The following is a 21,427-nucleotide window of genomic DNA, read 5'->3' on the forward strand; positions in this document are numbered from 1 at the left end:
AAACATGGGGATGATTTTTGAAAGCTAAGAACTAACGTAGATATGTAACCATATTGAGCATATTAAAATATGTACAATCGTGAAAACTCAGTACAAGGTAATTTCCGTGAGGACAAGCACCTCATGTTCATTGTTGAATGTAGACTGGAGCCTGGCGCACAAAAGACACCAAAACATCATATTTTGAAAGTGTGAATGTGATACACTTGGAGAACTGAGTTAATATCACAGAAATGATATTGAATATTGGGTATGTAGCCACAAGCATATGCCTTTTGGACTCAGTTGCATCGTTTATAAAATGAAGGCAGTAGGCACGGTATTCCCCAAGGTTCTTTCTGATTCTGATATTCCATGCTCTGCGTGCCACCCTTGTTAATTACAGCGGCATATCAAACATGGGAATGTATATACCTTAACACTTTGGGAAATTTGTTTTCAAAATAGGATATCCAGCTACCTCATCAACAACCCTTGGAGACGTGGGTACATCGACTCCAAATACCATCCCTCAAGGTGAGTACAGCAAGGCTTTCCTTATGTGACTGAAAAGAGACAAAACACAAGTTTTAGTATAGCTATGACAATGTTGAGGTTTGGGCAAAAGGCTACAATTGTCATTTAATGTTTGATATTTTGGTTTTGAGTTGCTCAGTGGCAAATTGTAATCTAAATTGTGGCTATATATTGATATGACAATCACTGTAATCTTAAAAATACGGGTTGGTGAATTATTATACTGCACTTCTCATTTCTCATGGAATTTTAAGATAGCATTAAAGTAATCTTGACAGTACTCCCAGTGATCTGAGTTGGTGACAGGAACAGAAAAAGAAAATCAGTGACAAGTCGGCATTAAACATAAACTACGGAGCTTTTGCTTAATATGCCAGCTGTGTTCCCGTGTAGGAAAGCATATTTTCAATTTCAGATTTCCCCAAAGTCACATAGATTAAAAATTCAGCACATCAAAGTAAAGTCAAATTACAGCTGTACAAAAAAGGTTGGATTCTGAGAATTTTGTCTTTCAGCCAGCAATTCCAATGCGACTACCCAAGGCTTCAACTACTGGACCTCAAGCGGGAAAGATACCAAAAACTGTACACGTGACTGTGAGTCCCTTGGGGTCTTCTGGACCTCATTAATTCATCCGACACCTATAATGGACAACCACTACGTGCTCTGTTCATAATCATATTAACAAACACTAAACAAAGCATCTACTGTGTTTAAAGCACTGCTGCAGTTAGTTGCCAGGGATACATCTGTGAACAAAACGGAGCTAAGTTCCAAATTCCAGCGGAAGAGAGACGGGCACACGGTGATGAGTGATCGGGAATAAATAAAGCAGCGGGAGGGAGACCATGAGAATCAGGTGTGAGGGTGGGTTGCTGTTCTAAATAGGGTGGTTTTGCCAGGCTTTACTGAGGAAGGTGACATCTGAGTAAAAACATACCTAATGGAGACGAAAGAGCAGACTATGAGTGTATCTGAGGAAAGAGTGACGTATCCAGAGTACACATATCACTAACGACAATGAGAAGAGGGGGCCCAGTGTGAGGCACAGAAAGGGTCTGGCCATTTAATCTGGCTGCCTCTCAGCAGCCTGTGCTGATGCTGCTTTGGCAGGGAGCAACAGGATCTAAAGAGGAAGTGCACTGCCTCTTAGTGGTAGGAGATGAGGATCTGTCTGTGTGGTAGGCCAGTGGCAAGGGCTGTGGCTGCAGCAAAGCCCCCAGGGGCCGCTGGTGCAGAACTCTGGATTTCGCTACTAGGCCCTTTTGCACAAACAGTGAAGGTGTGTGTCTCGTTTAGGGAAGCATTTAAGTTGTACGTTTAAAGCCTCTAAAAGTCTTTGATACCCACTGGCTCAGTCATCTCACTGCTGGGAACTTGTCCTGAGGAGATTAATCGAAGAGCAAAAAGCTGGGAACTTGTCCTTAGGAAATTAATCGAAGAGCAAAAAGGAACATGTGTGATATTGCTCTTTGTCGCATTAGTTATTGATTTTATCTCTTTTGCGGACTTCAGGTGCACACATTTGGATTAAGCATAATTCTTAATTCAGGACACACTTTCACCATTGGTCCGTGCATGATTTAATTTAGTGTAATGTATTTCTTTTAGTATATATGTTAATATAATAGACACCTGTGAATTCAGTGCCCAAGCGCAAGAAGTGAAAGGTGCTCAGAAGACAGAGCACCCCCGGAGATCCACAAATAGGTGTAACCAGAGGTGGCGTGGCACATTCCTGTGAAAAGAAGAGGCGATTAGCAAATGGATCTGGAAACATTGATTATTTATAAGGAAAAAAGTATTAAAATATATGTCTGCCATGCACATGACAGAAAAATAAGCTCCGCGGCACATACGATCTTTATGTCAAAAGCAAAACATTAAAGCATGTAGTAAAATAAAAGTGAACTTCCTTTTGGCTTTGGGGTAAGGAAGGGCTTAAAAAAGAGACATAAAGCACGAACCATAAAAATGATAGAAAAGCTAGAATATAATAAAATTAAGAAAATTATTTTCATCAAAAGACGCCTTAGCAAAAGTAAAAAAAAAGGCAAGCTATCATGTGGGAGTGGATATTTGCCACATTATATTACTGATCACTGAAAACTGATCAAGAATACATAATTGACAAAGGAGCAGAACTTTATACCAAGAGTATATAAAGAATGGCTGCAGATCAATTTTGAAAAATGCAAAAACATTAGAAGATGAGCAGAAAGGCACATCACCAAAGATATACCACGGTGGCTAGAAAACATCCAAAGAGGCGCATAACCTAACAATCAGGAAATGCAAATGAAGACTCGAATCAGATAACCATTTCACATATAATCAACCAACAAAAATTAAGAAGTCTGAAATTGCCAATTTCTTATATATTGCTGGTGAAAGTATAAACTGGTACCATCATTTCCCATCATTTTGACATGATATTTTAAAGCCAAACATTTTCATACCCTACCAGCCAACAATTCCACTCCTGAATGTATACTTCACCCCCCAACACACACGTTAGTATACCTATCCAGGAGATGTGTACACAAATGTCAGGGAAAACACTGATAGCAAAAACTATACATAACCTAAGTGGCCATATCCAAGAGAATAGATAAGTTGTTGCATAGTCCTAGAATAAAATACTGGAGAGCAATGAAAAATGAGTAGATGACAGCCACATGCAACAGCATGAATGGATCTTAGTAACATTGTAATGAGTCAAAAAAGTCAATGCCAGGTGACAATATATGGAATGATATTTTTAAATAAAATTTTAAAGCAAGTACAGCCAGACACCATGTGGCTTAAGCATAATATATGATAAATACTTAAAAACTGTAAAAGCAAGTGAATAATGGACATAGCATGCAGAACAGCATTTGCTTTGCAAAGGGCATACAAGGAATGAGACAAGAAGAAGGCATAATGTTTGTAATTTATTATAATAGTCCAAAAATCTGTGTGTGTGAGTGGGGGTCTGGGGGTGTTAAGGAAAAATATGTCTAATAATAAGAGAATGTGGAATAAGATGAGATCATAATTCAATGCAATATTATGAAGCCAATCCAAACAATAGCCATGCTGTGCTAAGCTAGCCGGTACATCTTATTGTGTAGACAAGGGTACTTGCTGGAAAATTTTTACCCATCAGATATAAATTGAGATTAAAAATCTTAGATCGGGGATGAAAGTCCATACTTAATAGACTAACATTTATCTTCTATGGTGTTAACATCAAGTTGAGTTTCTAATGAACTTGATGAAGCTCTCCTTTACCTACACTAGTTTGTCATCCTTGATTCTTGATAGTATAATACAAGTTAAGTCCATGAGATCTTTTTTGTTGTTGTTGCTTACTTGTATCCTCAGTGCCTAAGGTATATAGTTGGTGCTCAACAAATATTGTTGAATAGATAAATGAATTAATACTTGTTGGTTATGGCGGGAATTATGTAGCAATGCTGATAAAAGGTTATTGGACAATATTATAGGAAAAAGCTGAACTCCAACTTAAATTTATGCTATAATTACATATAAATTATCCCATACTTTCATTCTCAGAATAATACTTGGTGTCTAATGATTTCCTTTATTTTATTCATTTGATTTTTTATTGAAATTATACTGAAATGTAAGATACCCAAGAATAGGGACCTAAACCTTTTCCAGCCTTGTTCACTGTAGTATCATAATGACTGTAGCCATGGCAGGCATACAATAGGTGCTCAGCAAATATTTCTTGAACAATTGAAAGAATCTGTGTACATGTGGGTAAAGACAGGGAAGAAAATACATACATACACAGTGAAAAGAAATGATCTAGGGTGGCTCAATTGGTTGAACGTCCGACTCTTGATTTCAGCTCAGGTCATGATCCCAGGGTTGTGGGATGGAGCCCTGCATTGGGCTCTGTGCTGAACATGGAGCCTGCTTAATATTTTCTCTCTCTCTCTCTCTCTCTCTCCCTCTCTCTCTCTCTCTCTCTCTCTCTCTGTCTCCTTCTACCTCCTCCACCACTCATGCTCTCTCTCTCTCTTTCTCTCCAAAAAGAAAAGAAAAGAAAAGAAAAGATCCACTTAATTGGAATTTTCGAACTTTTTGTTTGCTTTAATTAAATTGTTATTACAATATTATGTGTGCCCAGAGTAAAAAATAATTCCTGTTCATCCCATGCATCATATCGTTATGAAACATAGAGACTACCCAAAGTATTTTCTGCCCCAGAAACTGGAAAACTAAAAGGGGAGTGCAGGAAAAGTGCTTTATAATTTACACAAATATATTCTTGGTCTTTTTGATAGATTTCGTAATGAAATGAACTATTGCAATTCTTCATACATCTGTCCTTTCCCACCTGAAAACTTCATTTATCCTCAAACATCTCTTTATCATTCTTACCATAATAGAGCCTTAGAAAATGTGAAATCTAAGAAAGGACTCTGAAACCCAACAAACAAAATTTTCTCAGCAGTGAAAACCCACATTCCTACTTATGCAAATAAGAATATCTTGTTTACTAGTTGCCATTTTTAATCCATAAGCTTAGAGAAAGAAATTCCCTACAGTGAGTTGCTCTATTTATAATCATTCACAAAAACACATTAGGATCCGACAAGTTAACATTGATTGCTCACTCCCAAACTATTTTTGAAACGTGTTTCTACTCGTTGGATTGGACCGTAATGTGACATCCAATATTAGATGATGCATTTGCCAAGATTCATGACAGGCATTGGTAATAGGATTTTTTTTCCTTCTAGTATGTTTATTTCAGTAGATTTATGAAATGTTCACAGGCAGATAAAGAATGGTAATGGATGGATTTCTGGTGAAATAAACCCACCAACACTGTTTCTAAGGCTCTTGGTATTTCCGAACACATTCTAATGGGATATTTGCTTATACATGCATTTTGTGTAGCTTATATATATTTGGATGTCACTAGAAGATTGTGAGTGCATTGCATTTTCACTAATTTATAAGTATATGTTTTCATATATTCTTTTGTTGTCATTTTATCCACTTGAGAATATTAGAATCTAATCCTAGTCCAGCTTCCAAGTTTCCAACAGTCTGGAACAGAAATGTGTATTTTACTTGAACCACTTATGAAATGGGGGTACCAAATCTGACTATCTAAATGCCCAAAATATATAAGGTTAATAACATCCTGAGACATTTGCATCTTGACATTCAAGTGATCAGGCCATGGAGCAGAAAAGTGAAGCTTGATTACTTTTTTAATTTCTGTTTTCCCTGCCATCCATCGGGTCCAGTGGAGCCTAAAGCCACATGAAACTCAGTCAGTCTGTCTAAGTTAGACAAGCAGAAAGATGATATGCGTCTCCACGGGCCCCTATGCCTCCAATTTGCCTCATTACCAAAATCAACAAGCTCACCATTACCTCACACACGTGCATGGCCACACCCACACCCACACACACCCACACCTGGGCCTCAGAGTACTTGTTAATGACTTCACATAGGGTCTTTATTTTGTTCTTTGACCAAACATTCCTGTTTCTTCAAAATTTATGTACTTTTCTTCGCAAATCTTGCAAGTGCATTGTTTTCTCTGTCCTTGGTCCTGGTTGGTTCTTTTCAGGCTTTTGGTAACTGTGCCGAATAATTTCATAGCAACCCCTTCTACTTTCCATAGGCGGAGGGGATGGAGAAGCTGGAGTTGAGGGGTTGAGGGTCAATGGCAAGGACATAGCAATGCCAGAATCTACAACAGTGTTGGGCCCTGCTCCTATTTCAGGCTGCACGATATTCCCTGCAGTCTTGATGTTCCCTGTTGGCTATGATGCTGATTCTCTAAATTCGCCACTCTTGTCCTCAAATACGAAAACCTTATATGTCTCGGATCACTTCTCATTCAGTTTTCCTCTTCTGTAAAACACTGTCCTCCTCCCATTCTGTTACCTAGGTCCTGATTAGGTCAGCTACAAATTAAAGATTTGTTTGTCTGATTTTAAGTTCTATCTTCTGTCAAAATGCCAATTTCTGAGGGCATCATGGGTCTCTCCACAGATAGCACACAAGTCTGCCTTTCCAGAGATCATGAGTGTCATCTTTTTTCATGGTCAGGAAGAGCATGAGGGTCTCATCTGTAGATGAAGTGGTCGTGACAAGAACAAACATGGTAATTAGTGCCAACATTTGCATCCTGGTATAAGGAGTGGTGCTGTCCCAGTGCATATTTACCCTGAAGAGGAAGATGGGGTAGACAACCAAGATCACTGAGATCCCTGTATCCAAGCCCTGCATCTCTGAATATTTCTTGCCACCCATGCCATTGTTTCAGGACAAAATCAGGGACAGAAGAATTCAGAATGGCTTAAGGATGATTGGATAACTGAGACAAGTCTTGGTAAACGTGAATGTAAAAATGTACATGCAAAAATGATGCCCAAATTTCAGAGAAGTTCAACTTACATCAAAAACCGTACAAAAATAACAGAAATTATCTGTAGCTTTATCAAAAAAGTAGCAGTTTATCTTCAGGTAACTATGGACTTTGATATGGCACTAAGTAGATTTTCCTGCAAAGGGAAGAGGTGCCCAACATGTCATAATATTATTGACAACCATAAACCGGCTGCAAAAATGAAAGTTTTTGCAACTAAGGAAAAATACTATGTTGTCAAAATTGATTCTGCTTTTACCATAGAAGAAAAATATCCCTTTATGGTAGAAAGACATGCCAAGGCACATAGGTTCCTTGTTGAACAAGCTTTTCCCAATGCTAAATTCAAATAAATTGTGGAAGAATCCAATGTTATGTTCAAGGAAGAATATAAAAATTTATTTGAAAAACTCCAAAAACACAGCATCCCTGTGTTCGTATTTTTGGCTGATAATGGTGATGTGCTTGAGAAGGTTATCCATCAAGCTGGTATTTATCATCCAAATGTCAAAGTAGCGTTTATTCATGGATTTTGATTAAAATGGAGTCTCAAAAGATTTAAAGGAGAATTAACTCATGTATTTAACACACATCATGGTGGCTTGAAGAACACAGAATATTTCAATCAATTAAAAGACAGTAGAAACGTAATTCTGCCGAGAGACTCTCAAAGAAACTTAAGGATGGCAGATGGAGTAGCCAATGTGGAACACATTCTGAAGATTGGATATCTAAATGATAAAGTGGATGAGCTTTTAGAAAAGTATTATGTTAGTGAGAGATGAATCATTAGAGGTAGCCAACTCTATCTTACTGAGGATTCTATAAGGAAGTACTCTTCAGGAAGACCTCTTTCCTGTGGGAGCAATTGATACAACAATTGCTCATCTCTTTGTCTCGTTGAAAGACTCTTATGTATAATACATTCTCGCTCTTAAAGTTTTTTCTTTACATTACCTAAGTGTTTTCAGACATGCTGAATCCATCAACTGGAAGCTCCTTTTTCTTCATCTCTCTCAACACACTCCCCACTATATTTTTTTAACAGATTAAAAACAAATCTTAAAGCCAAAATTAGAAAAATAACTTTTGCTTTTCTAAACGGATTCTCATGTTTAATTTTATCACACATTTTCTGAGGAGTCTTTTTACACTTGGAAAATTCCTGGAAGTCTAAAAAGGAAGATTTATGAAATGGCAAATAATTTGCATAATTTTAAGTCCTACCGTTTTTGTAAGTTGCATGGATCATGCCGATGGTATCACCATCTCCTGAAATTGTGCTATGCTTGGTTATTTTGCCTGAAGAAAATCAATATTGACCAGAAAAGATTGGCATTCTAGATTTGGTGAAAAACTGTTGTTTTTTACAAATGGTCTGTATGTACTTGCTGATGATAAACATGAAATTAAAAAAAAGAATCTTAATACCCACTTCCCTGAAAGGGTTACTACTTGTTCAACTATTTATATCTCAGCATAAATTAATTTATCACATCCTTTCTTACAAACAGACTTTGAAAGATAAAAAATAAAGTGTCAAGCTCTAAAAATAAGTAAAGGAGGCACCATATTGGGCAAAAAAAATCTTGTAAGCTTATCTGGAACAATTTGCCTTCTTCAAAATTTTACCTAAATCCAGTCCTGGTCCCAATTTCTTTTTAATTAGTTGTTGTTATTTGTTACTCAAATCCCTAACTTAATGGCTTAGCCTTTTAAAATGGGCTTGTAACAAAGGGCTCAGTCCATCATCACCTTGGTATTCTTTCTAGAACAGCAATAATAAAAATTAATCAAGATCACCTGTGCAGGGTCAGATAATTGTACTGAAGATAAGAATGTACCTCCCTGACCTAGTCACACTCAAAATAGCTGCGTGCAAAACCCCCTTATTTCTGGGGTGACCCCCAGTGGAATTAGCTATGGCAGACTGCACTGTGAGCCATCCCCGGAGAGCATGTAGCCACACCTCTTTGAAGGGCCTGATAATATACCTTGAGCTGCCATTGGCACCCAGGGAGGAACCAGGAAAGAGGAGGACTAAGGACTTTTTTTTTAATGTTTGCTTTGGTTTTGCTTATTTGCTTTGGTCTTGACACACAAGAAGACACTTAACTTGGAAAATCGTAGATGCTAATGTTTTAAATAAATGATCATGGTGTTTTTCTACCAATTGCAACTATGTGCGACTATAGCTATTTTATTTTACACTACACTATAGGCCTGAAATGCACAGCCTGCCAACAAGTGGAACTTTGCTGCCAGAGATGGGGAACTAAGCAAAATGAGTCGATAGATCTACTTCAAAAGCCATAGGTACTTCCTGAGTTTGCTGCCATCGACTCAAGGGGAAGGTTTGCTTCTGAATCCATCAAGACGACTCACACAGCAGCTAGCGTGGCCTATGACCACAGGGGGCTGATAATTCACTATTGACACAGTTCAGTTTTCATAGCCAAACAAGAATGTCAACTTGTGCACAAATACAAATTATTTTGTTCCCTCATGTGTGTTCTACCAAGGTCTTCAAAGTCCTGTTGGCACCTTTTCTCAACAAAGGGCCACCATAACACAGCCGGGCTTTCATTCTCTCCCACCCATTAGATGGACAAGAGAACAGTTACAACACACTCTCTGTGGCTAAAGGAACCTCTCCTAGTGTTTTCCTTCCATTCCTTCTTCCTGCTTCTAAGTGGCAATAATCAAAACCTTCCCTATTGGAGACATCTAGATCACAAGTTTTCCCTCAACTCCCGCTTTATTTTGGGACATTCGTATGTATGCTGCGGCGTAGTTCAATGATTTTACTTTACATATGCATTAATAATATTTTTTGTTTTATTATTTTATATAAATTACTAACTTCAAGTAAAGGTCAAGAAGGGACAATAAAATAACAACTCTTATACAGCTTGACTCTTCCAATATATTCTTCCCCTAGCAGCTCCATGGATGCCCAGTGAAACAGACAGTTCATCCCCCTCAGGTGTAGGCTCAACAATTCAAGGTGAGTACTTGGGGGAGATTTAGGGTCAAGGAGTATAATGACCTGCTTTATTTGGGCAGAGGAGGAAAAGCAAGGACAGGTAAGAAACCAATCTCAGGTATTTAAAAGTGTACCTTGATGATGAACACAGCAATAAATAGAACCCAAATTTTTCCCAGTCACGATCATTCAAAGAAGATAGAGACCAAGTCTTAGATTTTTTTTTCCTCTATTTTATTTCACAATGAAATCTACAAAATAGCATTGCTCGGCTAAGCAAATTCATTAAAATTGTATTTTAAGTGTTAATTTTCCATTAGAAAATGAGATGATCTGTCAACAGAGATTTTTCTACTAAAATGTTGCAAAAGAAGTTTTATTGACTTTTTCAAACACATTGGAGTGGGAGAATTGGTATTTTGAGTGGCTGGACCCCTGATACCCTGGGAGAATAGGGCTAAGTCAAATTTTTCTATGGCTCCAACATAAGACATTTTCCCATAGCCACTTAAATTTCTCATGGAGATTCTTTAGCAGATATTGTTTTGTTATATGTGCTATACAGCTTCTCTCTCTCTCTCTCTCTTTTTTTTTCCTCTAAACCAATAGAAGGTTTCACTCCTTTGGTAGCTGTTAGATCCTAAGATCCTAGCCTTGCGATAAATCGGTCCTAAGAAAACTTTATACATGGTACCATAGGCGCATTTAGGCCATTAAAATTGAGCCCTTCCAAGTAGCAAGTGAAATCCAATCATGATTCTACACCGCTTGATGGGGTTGAGGTGACTATTAGGATCAGTTCGGGTATGTCCTGTATATCTCTAGGTGATGTCTTCACCAGCACAACCAAAACATCTTCAGAAGTTCCCACAACTGCCAAATCTACTAACAGCAGTCACATCCATATCACTGGTGAGTCATTTACCTGTTTAGAAAATTGTGTGTCTTACTCACTCAACAAATAATTTGTCGAGCACCTACCATTTGCCAGACCTGGTGTCGGTTGTTGGATATACACTGTGAAAGAAGTAGATCTTTCTCGTTTTGTACGTAGAAGAGACCTGTGTAAACATTGGCCTTCTGAAGATTATAATCTGTTATGGATGACATACAGCAAGTAATCATATAATTAATTTGTGACAAATGCTATGAAATAGTACAAGGCGTTGTCAGAATATAACCGAAAGATCTGATTCTTACTGGGAACAAGAAAGGAGCCTCTGAGGATATATTGGAATTAAAATCTGAAAAATGAGGAAACCTAGCCAGGTGAAAAGTAGTGAGAGCATTTTATCCTGCGAAAATATACCTGAGACCAGAAAGATTGTTGGAACAAAGAGTATTTATATAATTAAACTAATAACATTTTGTCAATACGAAATATGATTTCTTGTTTTATCTCATAAGAGATCAAGGCCCTCCTAACCCAGGGGCATTATCAAGTCTTTCACTTCAGGAGGGGGTCACTTGACTGGTGAATGCTCCAGTTGGGTACTCAGCTTATTTTGCATCGAAGGTCATCCAGTCCTCAGATCATTGGAGTACCATCCTGCGCACAACACGGCACTAGGACTGCAAACTGAAGGCCCAACAGTGTCTTTCAGATATTGGTGGCTTAAAACTGCCTGGTTCAGAGATGGGCAAGATTGGAGCCCTGCTTCTCCATTGAGACATTCCTGAAGTCAGTGGTCTCATTTTCTGTATTTGGTAGGGAGAAACATTTTAAGCATTGATGTAAGACCCCTTTAAAACCTTTTGTTCTTGGGGTGCCTGGGTGGCTCAGCTGGTTAAGTGTCCAACTCTTGATTTGGGCTCAGGTCATGATCTCACAGTTCATAGGATTGAGCCCCATGTTGGACTCTGCACTGACAGCATGGAGCCTGCTTGGGATTCTCGCCTCTCTCTGCCCCTCCTCTGCTCTCTCTCTCTCCTTCTCTGTAGCTCTTAAAAATAAATAAACAAACATTTAAAAGGTAAAAAAATAAATAAAACCTTTTCTTTTATTTATCTGAAACTTTGGGAGTAAAATGTTGTGTCCCACCATGTTACCAGTGTAGAGCCTAGTAAATTTTGACTTGACTAAAGTAGAACTTTGTGTAGTCTTGGGTTAGCCATCTGTATGATTGTTTCCCTTATGATTGTGATAGTCTAGTCTTTACCAGTTCCACTACTCCCATGAACTATTGTGAACTAGTCACCTGCACAGACAACATAGCAAATGGGGATGCATTATAGGATTACATGGGCTTCCAGAGTGCCCTCAGCATGTGCTTGGACAAGGCTGAGGTAGGGTGAGCCTCAGGAACATCCTAAGTCTCTAGGTGTGTGTCATAAACATGACAATGTCATATGGCTACAGTCTAAGCTATGTAATACATAGAAAAGATTTGGTAACTAATATTTTGAACCCAGTTTTGCCTATACATTTTGAGACTTTGCTTTATAAAAAGCAGTATAATAAATCTGAGACAATAAAAGAAATTAAAAACCTGGTCTCTACCTACAAACAGTTGACAATCTAGTTGAAGCAATAAAAAAATTAATCCAGATAATTCTGACATAAACTGGACATGTTGCCCAAATGATCTACATAATCTGAAGTTATAAGGAATTTCACTGGAGTGTTACTAGAAATAACAAAAGCCTGGGAAAAATTTAACCCTTGAATGTTAAGAAACTAAATAAACCATGATATGTCTATACACTGGGGAACTATCCACTCATTTAATCAAATAAGATAAAGCTCTATATATCTCCATGGAAAACATTCCAAGAGCATTTTTTTAAGAGAAAGAAGCCAGTGACAGAACAACTTGTATAGCATGCCCTCATTTGTAAGAAAAGAAATACATATTCATTATATATATAATAAATATAAATATATATAATATATGATATATATGTAAATGTACATAATTATATATAAATATATATGTATATAATATATATAAATATGTATATAATATGTATATGCTTAGATATGCATAGAAAATTTCCAGTAGGATACATAATTAGCTATTAAAATGTTTTGCCTCTAATGTGGGTTACCGGCATCTAAAGCCATAAGGACACTTCCTTTTTCATGATAGTTTTATATTTCTATACTGTTTGAATTTTTAACATGATTTTAAAATGCTTTTCAAAAAGGAAAATATTAAGTAACTATGTAATTATAGACATCCCCTTTTATTGTCTGCAGTAAAATCAGACAGTCTTATTTCCTAAGAGAGTTAATTTTCTTAATTCTTCCTTCATGTTAGAAAAAAAGTAAAACAGTCTGGAATATGATATTTACATTGCCTCTGGTCTAAAATCAACAATATTTGAAACTCTTTGATTCACGCAGCTTGACTTAGTGTTCAAATGCTAGAAATATAATGAATAAATTGAGTGTGGCTATAATCAGAGGGGTAGGAAAAATCAGTCTACATTACTCACCGGTATAATTTCTACCAGTCCTTTACTTTTTTTTAATGTTTATTTTTGAGAGAGAGAGAGAGAGAGAGCAGGAGAGGGGCAGAGAGAGAGGGAGACACAGAATCAGGCTCCAGGCTCTGTGCTGTCAACACAGAGCCCAACGCGGGGCTTGAACTCAGAGACTGCGAGATCATGACCTGAGTTGGCTTAACAACTGAGCCACCCAGCAGCCCCTCCAGCCCTTTACTTTTTGACTTCCACCCTTTGCAGACCACAGAAAGAGCAAAACTATCTGGCTTTTGCTTTACTCCTTTGGTCACTTCTCCCCTTTCTATTGCCTAAACGTAGAGAAGGAGGAAGAAGGAAACAGAGGGACAGTGGTAGAAAGGATTAAAAACTCTCTATTCTGGATATCATGCCTCAAGTGACATCTAAATAAAAGTCTTAGATGATGGTCTCTTGAGCATACACTTCTATAGGTATTACCCAGGCCTTCTCGATTTGGGACTTTCAAGGCATTGGAATGTTACAGTTATAATGCCTTTTACTCTTTCTTCCTCCTCCTAATACACTCAATAAATTCCATAAAGCATTTAATGACTCCTTAAAGAATAGGAGAAGCCAAAGGTAGGGCATTATTTCACATATAAAATTCCCTTTACTGGAGTAAATTTGGGATACAAATCTACAGCTTATCACTTTTACTTCTTCCTTCTTTCTTTTTTTTTTTTTTTAATGTTTTATTTTATTCTTGAGACAGAGAGAGACAGAGCATGAGTGGGGGAGGGGCAGAGAGAGAGAGAGGGAGACACAGAATCCAAAGCAGGCTCTAGGCTCTGAGCTGTCAGCACAGAGCCCGACGCGGGGCTCGAACTCACAGACAGTGAGATCGTGACCTGGGCCGAAGTTGGAAGCTCAACCGACTGAGCCACCCAGGCGCCCCGCTTCTTCCTTCTTTCAAATAACATTTCATTGCCATCATGTGCCAGGAATTGTTCAGGGCCTCAGGAAAATGAAACGGGGAAAAAAAAAAAGATGAATTCTGGAACATTCTAACATTCTAAGAAAAACAGTCACATAAACAGTAACTTCAGAAACTCAAAAACAGAAGTGAGAACAAGGCATAGATATGATCCCAGAGCGTAACTGTAGTCAGTGGTGGACCTTGCAGAAAACATGTTTCAGGTAGGAGAGAGAGTTCAATTAGTCATGCTTTCTAGTTGCCAAAGTTTGACATGAAAGTTCGTCTCTCTGCCCTTTGCAGGTATCGTGGTTAATAAACCTAAAGACGGAATGTCCTGGCCAGTGATCGTAGCAGCCTTGCTCTCTTTCTGCATGGCATTGTTCGGTCTTGGAGTGAGAAAATGGTGTCAATACCAGAAAGAAATGTGAGTATCATACTGAATCTGCAGGAACAGAGATGGTTTCTCAGTACAAAACATTCACGCAGCACTTGAAGTATCACTCCTGTCCAGAGTTCCCCTCCTATGTAACTGAGGAAATGAGGCTTGGGGAAGCCCAGAGAAGCTTCCCAGTTTGCTGAGCACCACACACAGCTGGGACTAGTTGCAGAACTTGTGACTTGGGGTCCCCCTCTGTTCAGTCCGTGACACTCGTCAGATGGGACAAGTCAGTGGGCATGAAATGAGAACTGAGCCTTGCCTCACCTCAAAAACTAAAACTGATTTTTCTTTTAATCTTCATTATTTTTTTCATTTTCATGCATCTCTGAACTGCCTGGGCCCAGCTGGGCCTAGATGCTCAAGTGTGAAATTGAGTGAGAAAGGTAATTTTAAGAAACTCCATCTGCTTTTCGGCAGAATGGGCTTTTACCGCCCTTTTCCCTTTTCCCCAAGGAGAAAAGAAAGTAAATGGTGGGTTGCCCCTCTTTTGTCTTATGGAAATATTTTCCAAAATTCTTTTCCCTTCACTCAGCAATCTGCAATGACATGTAAGATTAAGCCTCACTTTTCTGACTTGGCTATTTGGGATCCAGATTAGACCATGATTGGAGGAGACCCTCCAACATAGAGAGCGTCTCTTCCACATCTCTTATGGCTACTATCTAAGATGCCAGTGCCCACTGTGCAGGACCTTCTACTGAAAGTATCCTTGAGCATTCTATAATCATGTGCAGGGAGTGTTTCATGCTGAGAAAAATAAAACAAAATTAAAAAAAAAAAAAAACACTAAACCAGTAGTCAGAAATTCTGGACTCTTAGCCAAGGACTACACTTTGGCTACCATATACCTTGAGGAGTTCTTAATTTCCCTGAAAAAAACACATATGCAGATTTCTTAGAATTTTTTCCACCTTTTGATATATATTGTCTATGTGAAAGCATCAGAAAGCCAGGTAATAGGCATTAGATATTTTTATTAAAGTGAGAAAACGGGAATCTGAGATTTTGAATTGATTGTTTGATTATTCTGTATTCAGATGTTTGTGTTATATAGAGATGAGAGTCTCTCTTTCTCCCTCCCCCTCTCCCTCTAAATTTTTGGAGAGATTAAGGTGCTGTGGAGTTACTGAGAAGAGTTGGAGGTGTTTGAGTCAGAGACATAAATGTTCTCACAGTTGTATTTCTGTGTCCTGATGTCAAGAGAGCTGGAGCATTTGTGCTGCTCACATGGAGGCCTGATACACTTCAAAGAGATGAGTTGTGCTAACATGAAACATTATATAAAGATGCCTTTAAGAATGTTCACAGATTCAGATGTAAGGGATTCTGGCATTAACCATCCAGTACCAACCAAGTCAAGGATTCAGAAGAGCTTTTCTTCCCACCTCAAACCTATCCCCACAGTATACAGCGAATGTGTGGGTGAGGGCTGGGGGTAAGGTTGGCAAAGGGATTATTTGAACAGCTTCAGTCTTTGGTCCCAGAAGTTAAAAATTGTGTCTCCGGAGGAGTGTTTTAACCCACATAAGAGAAACACCTCTTCTATTAAGAGGCAGTTGCCATGGAGAGTGTAGGTTCTGGTTCAAAGCCTTAAATTGCTGGTCTGGTTCTCTTTAGCAAGTTGCTGAAGACCTCTGAGCCTCAGTATTATCTGTAGAATGGTGAGAACAATATCCAATCCCTAGATATGAATTAAATAATGTCATGATAAAAATGCTTTGCCAACTATAAAATACCATGTAGATATTAATTAGTGATACTAAAATAATGCAGATAACAAGCAGAAGGGTATGCAAGGAAAACTTCTGAGAGGACCGGTGGGCATGTCTCTTGCTCTGTTTCCTACTTCCCTACTTCCTTGAATCACCGCCTCACATTCTCAGCAATGAAAGAGCAATGTTTTGTTCCTAGCATGGAAAGACCCCCGCCTTTCAAGCCACCTCCACCCCCCATCAAGTACACTTGCATTCAAGAGTCCATTGGAAGTGATCTGCCTTGTCATGAGATGGAGACACTCTAGTCCCTTGAGATTTTGCCATAGAGAACTCGGCTAGAATCCTGCAAGAAGGTGGACATTGTGCTTTATTAATATAATTGCCCTCGAGCCAAGCCTGTACTGCAGCTGAAGTGGATGTCAGAAGTGAATGACCTGTTTTCCCAGCGACCCACCCTCTTTCATCTGCACATGCCTGAAATTGAGCTAGAGTGAGAGGTTATGTCACACCCATACCCAATGCAATCTGCAGAGATTTTCTTGTTTATGTAAGAAGTGCAAATCAGACTGCTGTTGTTAAAAAGTACTTGCAGTGTTTTTATTTTTCATTTTCGTTCTCTGACTGAGGTGACGACAATGGTTTCAAGCATATGTCCATGCCAGAGCCTCTTCTTTTTGGATATCTGCCACCATGCTGAGCTATTTACCAAAAGTGTGATGACCTCTGAGGTTTGTTGCATTTCCTAAGAAAATTGCAAAAAGAAGAAAATGTGCAAGTTCTAGCAAGAGTTCCAAATAAGTGCAAGTTGTCTTTGTACTGAAAATATTTTGCTTGTGGAGGAAAACAGAATACCTTGCACAAGAACACCAGTCCCAACCCCACTTCCTCCCACCATGTTCCACCCAGCCTTCTGCCCCATGGGATGAGGAAGGATCCAAGGGAAAATTAGCTAATGACCAAGTAGCCTAGTAGGCACAGGTAGCACTTCACTTGCCTCTAAAATGATCTGCACTAAGAATGGTCTCATCCTTAGCTTTATCTGTATGTGTGTGTGTGCATCTATCAGACTATTACAAACTGTTGTGTGAGTAAACAGGTAGCCTAACCCCAAACCAAATCCTGTAATTCCTGTTCTCTTTTTCATCTGGGGACTCTCCCGTTCATCCAATCTATACATTTTGATCTGTCTTGAAATAAATACAGGTTCAAATCAGACTAGCATTGATGAATTAATCCTGCTTCTCCCGTGTTTTACAAAATAGTTCAAACAGAATGCAAAGGTGATGGAAAAGAAGCCTAGTTAGCCAAACTTGTTCTGTAGTCAGCAATAGTTCCTGAGTGAATAAACTGCTGATGCCCTTTGTCCCTCTCAGCCACCCCCGAACCTCTGCCCTAGGAAGCAAGAACAGATGTTGCTGTCAGATATGATAGGGAAATGCTGCATGGATTTTAATCTCAAAAGGAACATTTAGTTCCTTTGTGCTTTTCCCTGACTACGTGTGAGAATAACTCGGAGAGTGTGTTGATGCTTTTTGAACATCATGGCTGTCCTACTCTGGAACAATTCAGCCAGAATCCCTGTGGAATGAAGTCCTGGCATCAGGACTTCTGGGTGATTCAAGTGTTCAGCCGGAGTTGAGAACTACTGAACCAGCGGAAGTCCTTTCTCATTAATCAGAATCTTGGTGGGGCGCCTGGGTGGCTCAGTCGGTTGGGCTTCTGACTTCGGCTCAGGTCATGATCTCGCAGTTTGTGAGTTCGAGCCCTGCGTGAGGCTCTGTGATGACAGCTCAGAGCCTGGAGCCTGTTTCAGATTCTGTGTCTCCCTCTCTCTCTGCCCCTTCCCCACTCGTGCTCTGTCTCTCTCAAAGATAAATAAACATTAAAAAATTAAAAACAAAATCAGAACCTTGGTTAAGTGCTTATTTCTTGTGGTGACCAGCCTCCAGTGTGTCCTGTGTGATCCTTGCCTCTTATATAGTCCCCTGTGATAGTGACCGCAACTGACTTCTGTAGCTGACCAGGGCTAGGGTAAGGCAAGCAAGACACCTAGGGTGTAAACTGTAAAGAGGTGTTCAGATCCGGGGCCACACTCTTCCACGGGCTTGTAAATGAGTACCAGTCCCAGGCCTAGTATAACCAATAAGAAGTCACCAGAGTACGATTTCCAAGGCTAGGTCATAAAACACATTGCAGTTTCTACCTTGATCTCTCTTTGCCCACTGTGTCTGGAAGAAGCCAGTTGTCGTGACGTGAGGACACTCAGGCAGCCCTGTTGAGAGGGCCATCCGTCAAGGAACTGAGGCCTCCTGCTAACAGAAAGTATCAATTAGTGAGCCATCCTGGAAGCACCTCCTCCAGCCCCCACGTAAGTCTTCAGTTAACTGCAACCTCAGTTGATCCTTTGACTGGGACCTCATGAGAGCCAGAACCGCCCGGCTAACCTCTTCTGAATTCCTGACCCACAGACACGGTGTGAGATAATAAATGCTGGTTCTTTAACACCACTGACTTTGGGTGTGATACGCTAGGCAGTAATAGATGACGAATACAGCCCAATGAATGGGAAAATAAACTAATGTTTGCCTGCCTTAATTGCCCTCAATTCCTCATTAATTCTCAAGAAATAAATAAAACTAACTTCATATATGTATGACTGTTGCGCCATATGTAGTCATTTTTATTTAATACAACTTAGTCATCGGTAATTTATGTTCAGCTTTATTTTACTGTCTCATTAAAAGGCATGAAAACAAGCAGAGGGGTTAGGGTGGAAGGGGCAGAGTTGGAGGATGTTTAGATTGTTTCAGTAAAGGGATGGACACTTAACAGTACAACACAAATCCATGTCATTCTTCAGTCTGTCCTATGACAGATGTCTCACAGTGTTTTTAGATCAGCTCCTCTTGGAAGTGCCCCTCTTTTGTCTTAGAAATAAGTTCTGGTCGGCATTTGCAAATTCATCTCCAGCGTGAATACAGTGAGTATCTGCTTACCCCCGAGAGGGACACGCATTTGGTGGATCAGAGGAATTCTTGACAAATCTGCAAAATAAAGACACTCGAGATGCTTTCCAGGCAGGGCTGGGATCTTGATGTCCCTCATTTGACTAAAATGACACGACCATCTCACCTGCACCTTAAAATTGTGTGTAAGTTCATAGAACCTGTCTTCAGCCAGCAGCCCCTCCCTCCAGAGGTGGAATTACTTCTTTCCCACATAAGAAACAGCAACACTAGGGGCACCTGGGTGGCTCAGTCGGTTAAGCAGCCGACTTCGGCTCAGGTCATGATCTCGCGGTCTGTGGGTTCGAGCCCCGCGTCGGGCTCTGTGCTGACAGCTCAGAGCCTGGAGCCTGTTTCCAATTCTGTGTCTCCCTCTCTCTCTGACCTTCCCCCGTTCATGCTCTGTCTCTCTCTGTCTCAAAAATAAATAAATGTTTAAAAAAAAAAAAAGAAACAGCAACACTAGAGTCAAATCTCCAAGGTTTCTGCGTGTCTTCATCACTGCCTTCATTTTCACTAAGAAGCCATGCATAAGCATTTTCACACCTATTTCCAAAGCACAGTGTGTTAGACGCACTTGTTCAGAAATATCTGCTTCCTTACCCATAAACAGCCCTTGACTTTGGGCTTGACCATGTGATTTGTTTGGGACAGTGGAATATGATGAGTATAACTAACCCAAGACTTGAAAGGTGCTTGTATGATTGGACTCACTCTCTTGTTCTCAGCCATTACCATGAGAAGAACATTTTCAGTCTAGCCTGCTAGCTCCAAGCAGAAGAGAGACCCATACAGCGGAGCAGAACCACCCAAGCCAAGCCCAGTCTAGATCAAATACCCTCCAGTCTACCTCAAAGGTACATAAATTAAATATTGTATGCTCCTGAAATTGTATAACTGTTACACTGCATTATTATAGCAATGATTAACCTATAAGGTCCAGAGGTAGGTATATTTTGGTTCATGTGCAAATATGGTTCATATTTTGGCTCATATGCAAGTCCAGAGGTAGGCATATTTTGGCTTATATGCAAGTGCCTAGAGTGAGAGATAAAATGTGCATTCATCAAATAGTCTTTTGAAAAAAAAAATTCAACCTAAGTTTTGTTTTAACTGAAGAATATGTGGTTGGCTGGCCCAAACAACTTCACATTATAGGTCTTTAAAATCATAAAACCTTTGGCTAGGGTGGGCATTAGAGGTCATATTACCAAAAAAAAAAGGAGTTAAGAAGCTCTGTGAAATTGATTTGCCCCGTATCACATAATTAGAAGTGATAGAGCCAAAATGATGGAAATCCAATGTCTGATTTTCCAGTCCACAGTGTGATCAATCTCCATTATATCAGAATATTTCATTGCTTTGGTGTCTCCTTTTACTATAGACAAGAGATGTTTTGTGTGCATTTAAGTAAATATTGATTTTTTTTAATGCCCAAAATTGTTGACAGAAAACAAAGAAAAGTAGAAATCATTGACCCCTGAGGGTAGAATGGCCAAGAAAGTGTGGGAGGAAAAAAAAAAAAAGACTAAGAAAAGAAAAAAGATTAATCAAGATCAGAAGCCAAAAAGTTTAGAGAATCTGACAAAGGCCAGAGGTAATGAAAAGAATGTTGTCTCAGAAGCTCTGAACAAGTGAAGAGGTTCTTGAGGACAGCCCTCTTGGCGTTCTGATTTAAGGGTGTTGGCTTTGCTTGAACTTGAAGATTGACTCCGCAGAAATACAGAAACTTTGTTCTCTGAGGGCTGACAGACGCAGCCTGAGTTTTTGACAACAGCAAAGCTTGAGTGTGCAGCAGAGACAGCTGGAATGGTGAGTGAAAGTTACCACCATGGGAGAAAAAGACATTAACTGGCAGAAATGGGCTGATGTACCAAAGAGAAACACAAGATGAGATGGTGAAAACAGGTCATTTTATCTCCCAGCTCCTACATAGGGACCATTTTCCTGGATTCTGTGATTACTAACAGAATGCC

General features: G+C 39.4%; 1 protein-coding gene and 1 pseudogene across 8 annotated transcripts in view; both read left to right on the forward strand.

Annotated features, from left to right (window-relative positions):
- Positions 1-20,350, forward strand: part of CD96 (CD96 molecule) — a 98,326-nt gene extending 77,976 nt beyond the window's left edge. For 3 of the 8 annotated variants that reach the window (XM_023260120.2, XM_023260122.2, XM_019839674.3), the window contains 6 exons: positions 448-516; positions 1,032-1,112; positions 9,867-9,932; positions 10,737-10,823; positions 14,593-14,716; positions 16,643-17,661. In XM_023260120.2, coding sequence (XP_023115888.1) covers positions 448-516; positions 1,032-1,112; positions 9,867-9,932; positions 10,737-10,823; positions 14,593-14,716; positions 16,643-16,751 — 536 coding nt within the window. In that variant the 3' untranslated portion in view covers positions 16,752-17,661. Of the gene's footprint in view, positions 1-447; positions 517-1,031; positions 1,113-9,866; positions 9,933-10,736; positions 10,824-14,592; positions 14,717-16,642; positions 17,662-20,179 lie in introns of those variants that run through there. The other 5 variants (XM_045036913.1, XM_023260121.2, XM_023260123.2 and 2 more) reach the window with 5 other exon arrangements.
- On the forward strand, positions 4,516-14,654 carry LOC109503434 (annotated as a pseudogene).
- Positions 20,351-21,427: the final 1,077 nt, after the last annotated feature.

This window comes from Felis catus, chromosome C2 (genome assembly GCF_018350175.1).
Source record: "Felis catus isolate Fca126 chromosome C2, F.catus_Fca126_mat1.0, whole genome shotgun sequence".
In the NCBI taxonomy this organism is placed as follows: domain Eukaryota; kingdom Metazoa; phylum Chordata; class Mammalia; order Carnivora; family Felidae; genus Felis; species Felis catus.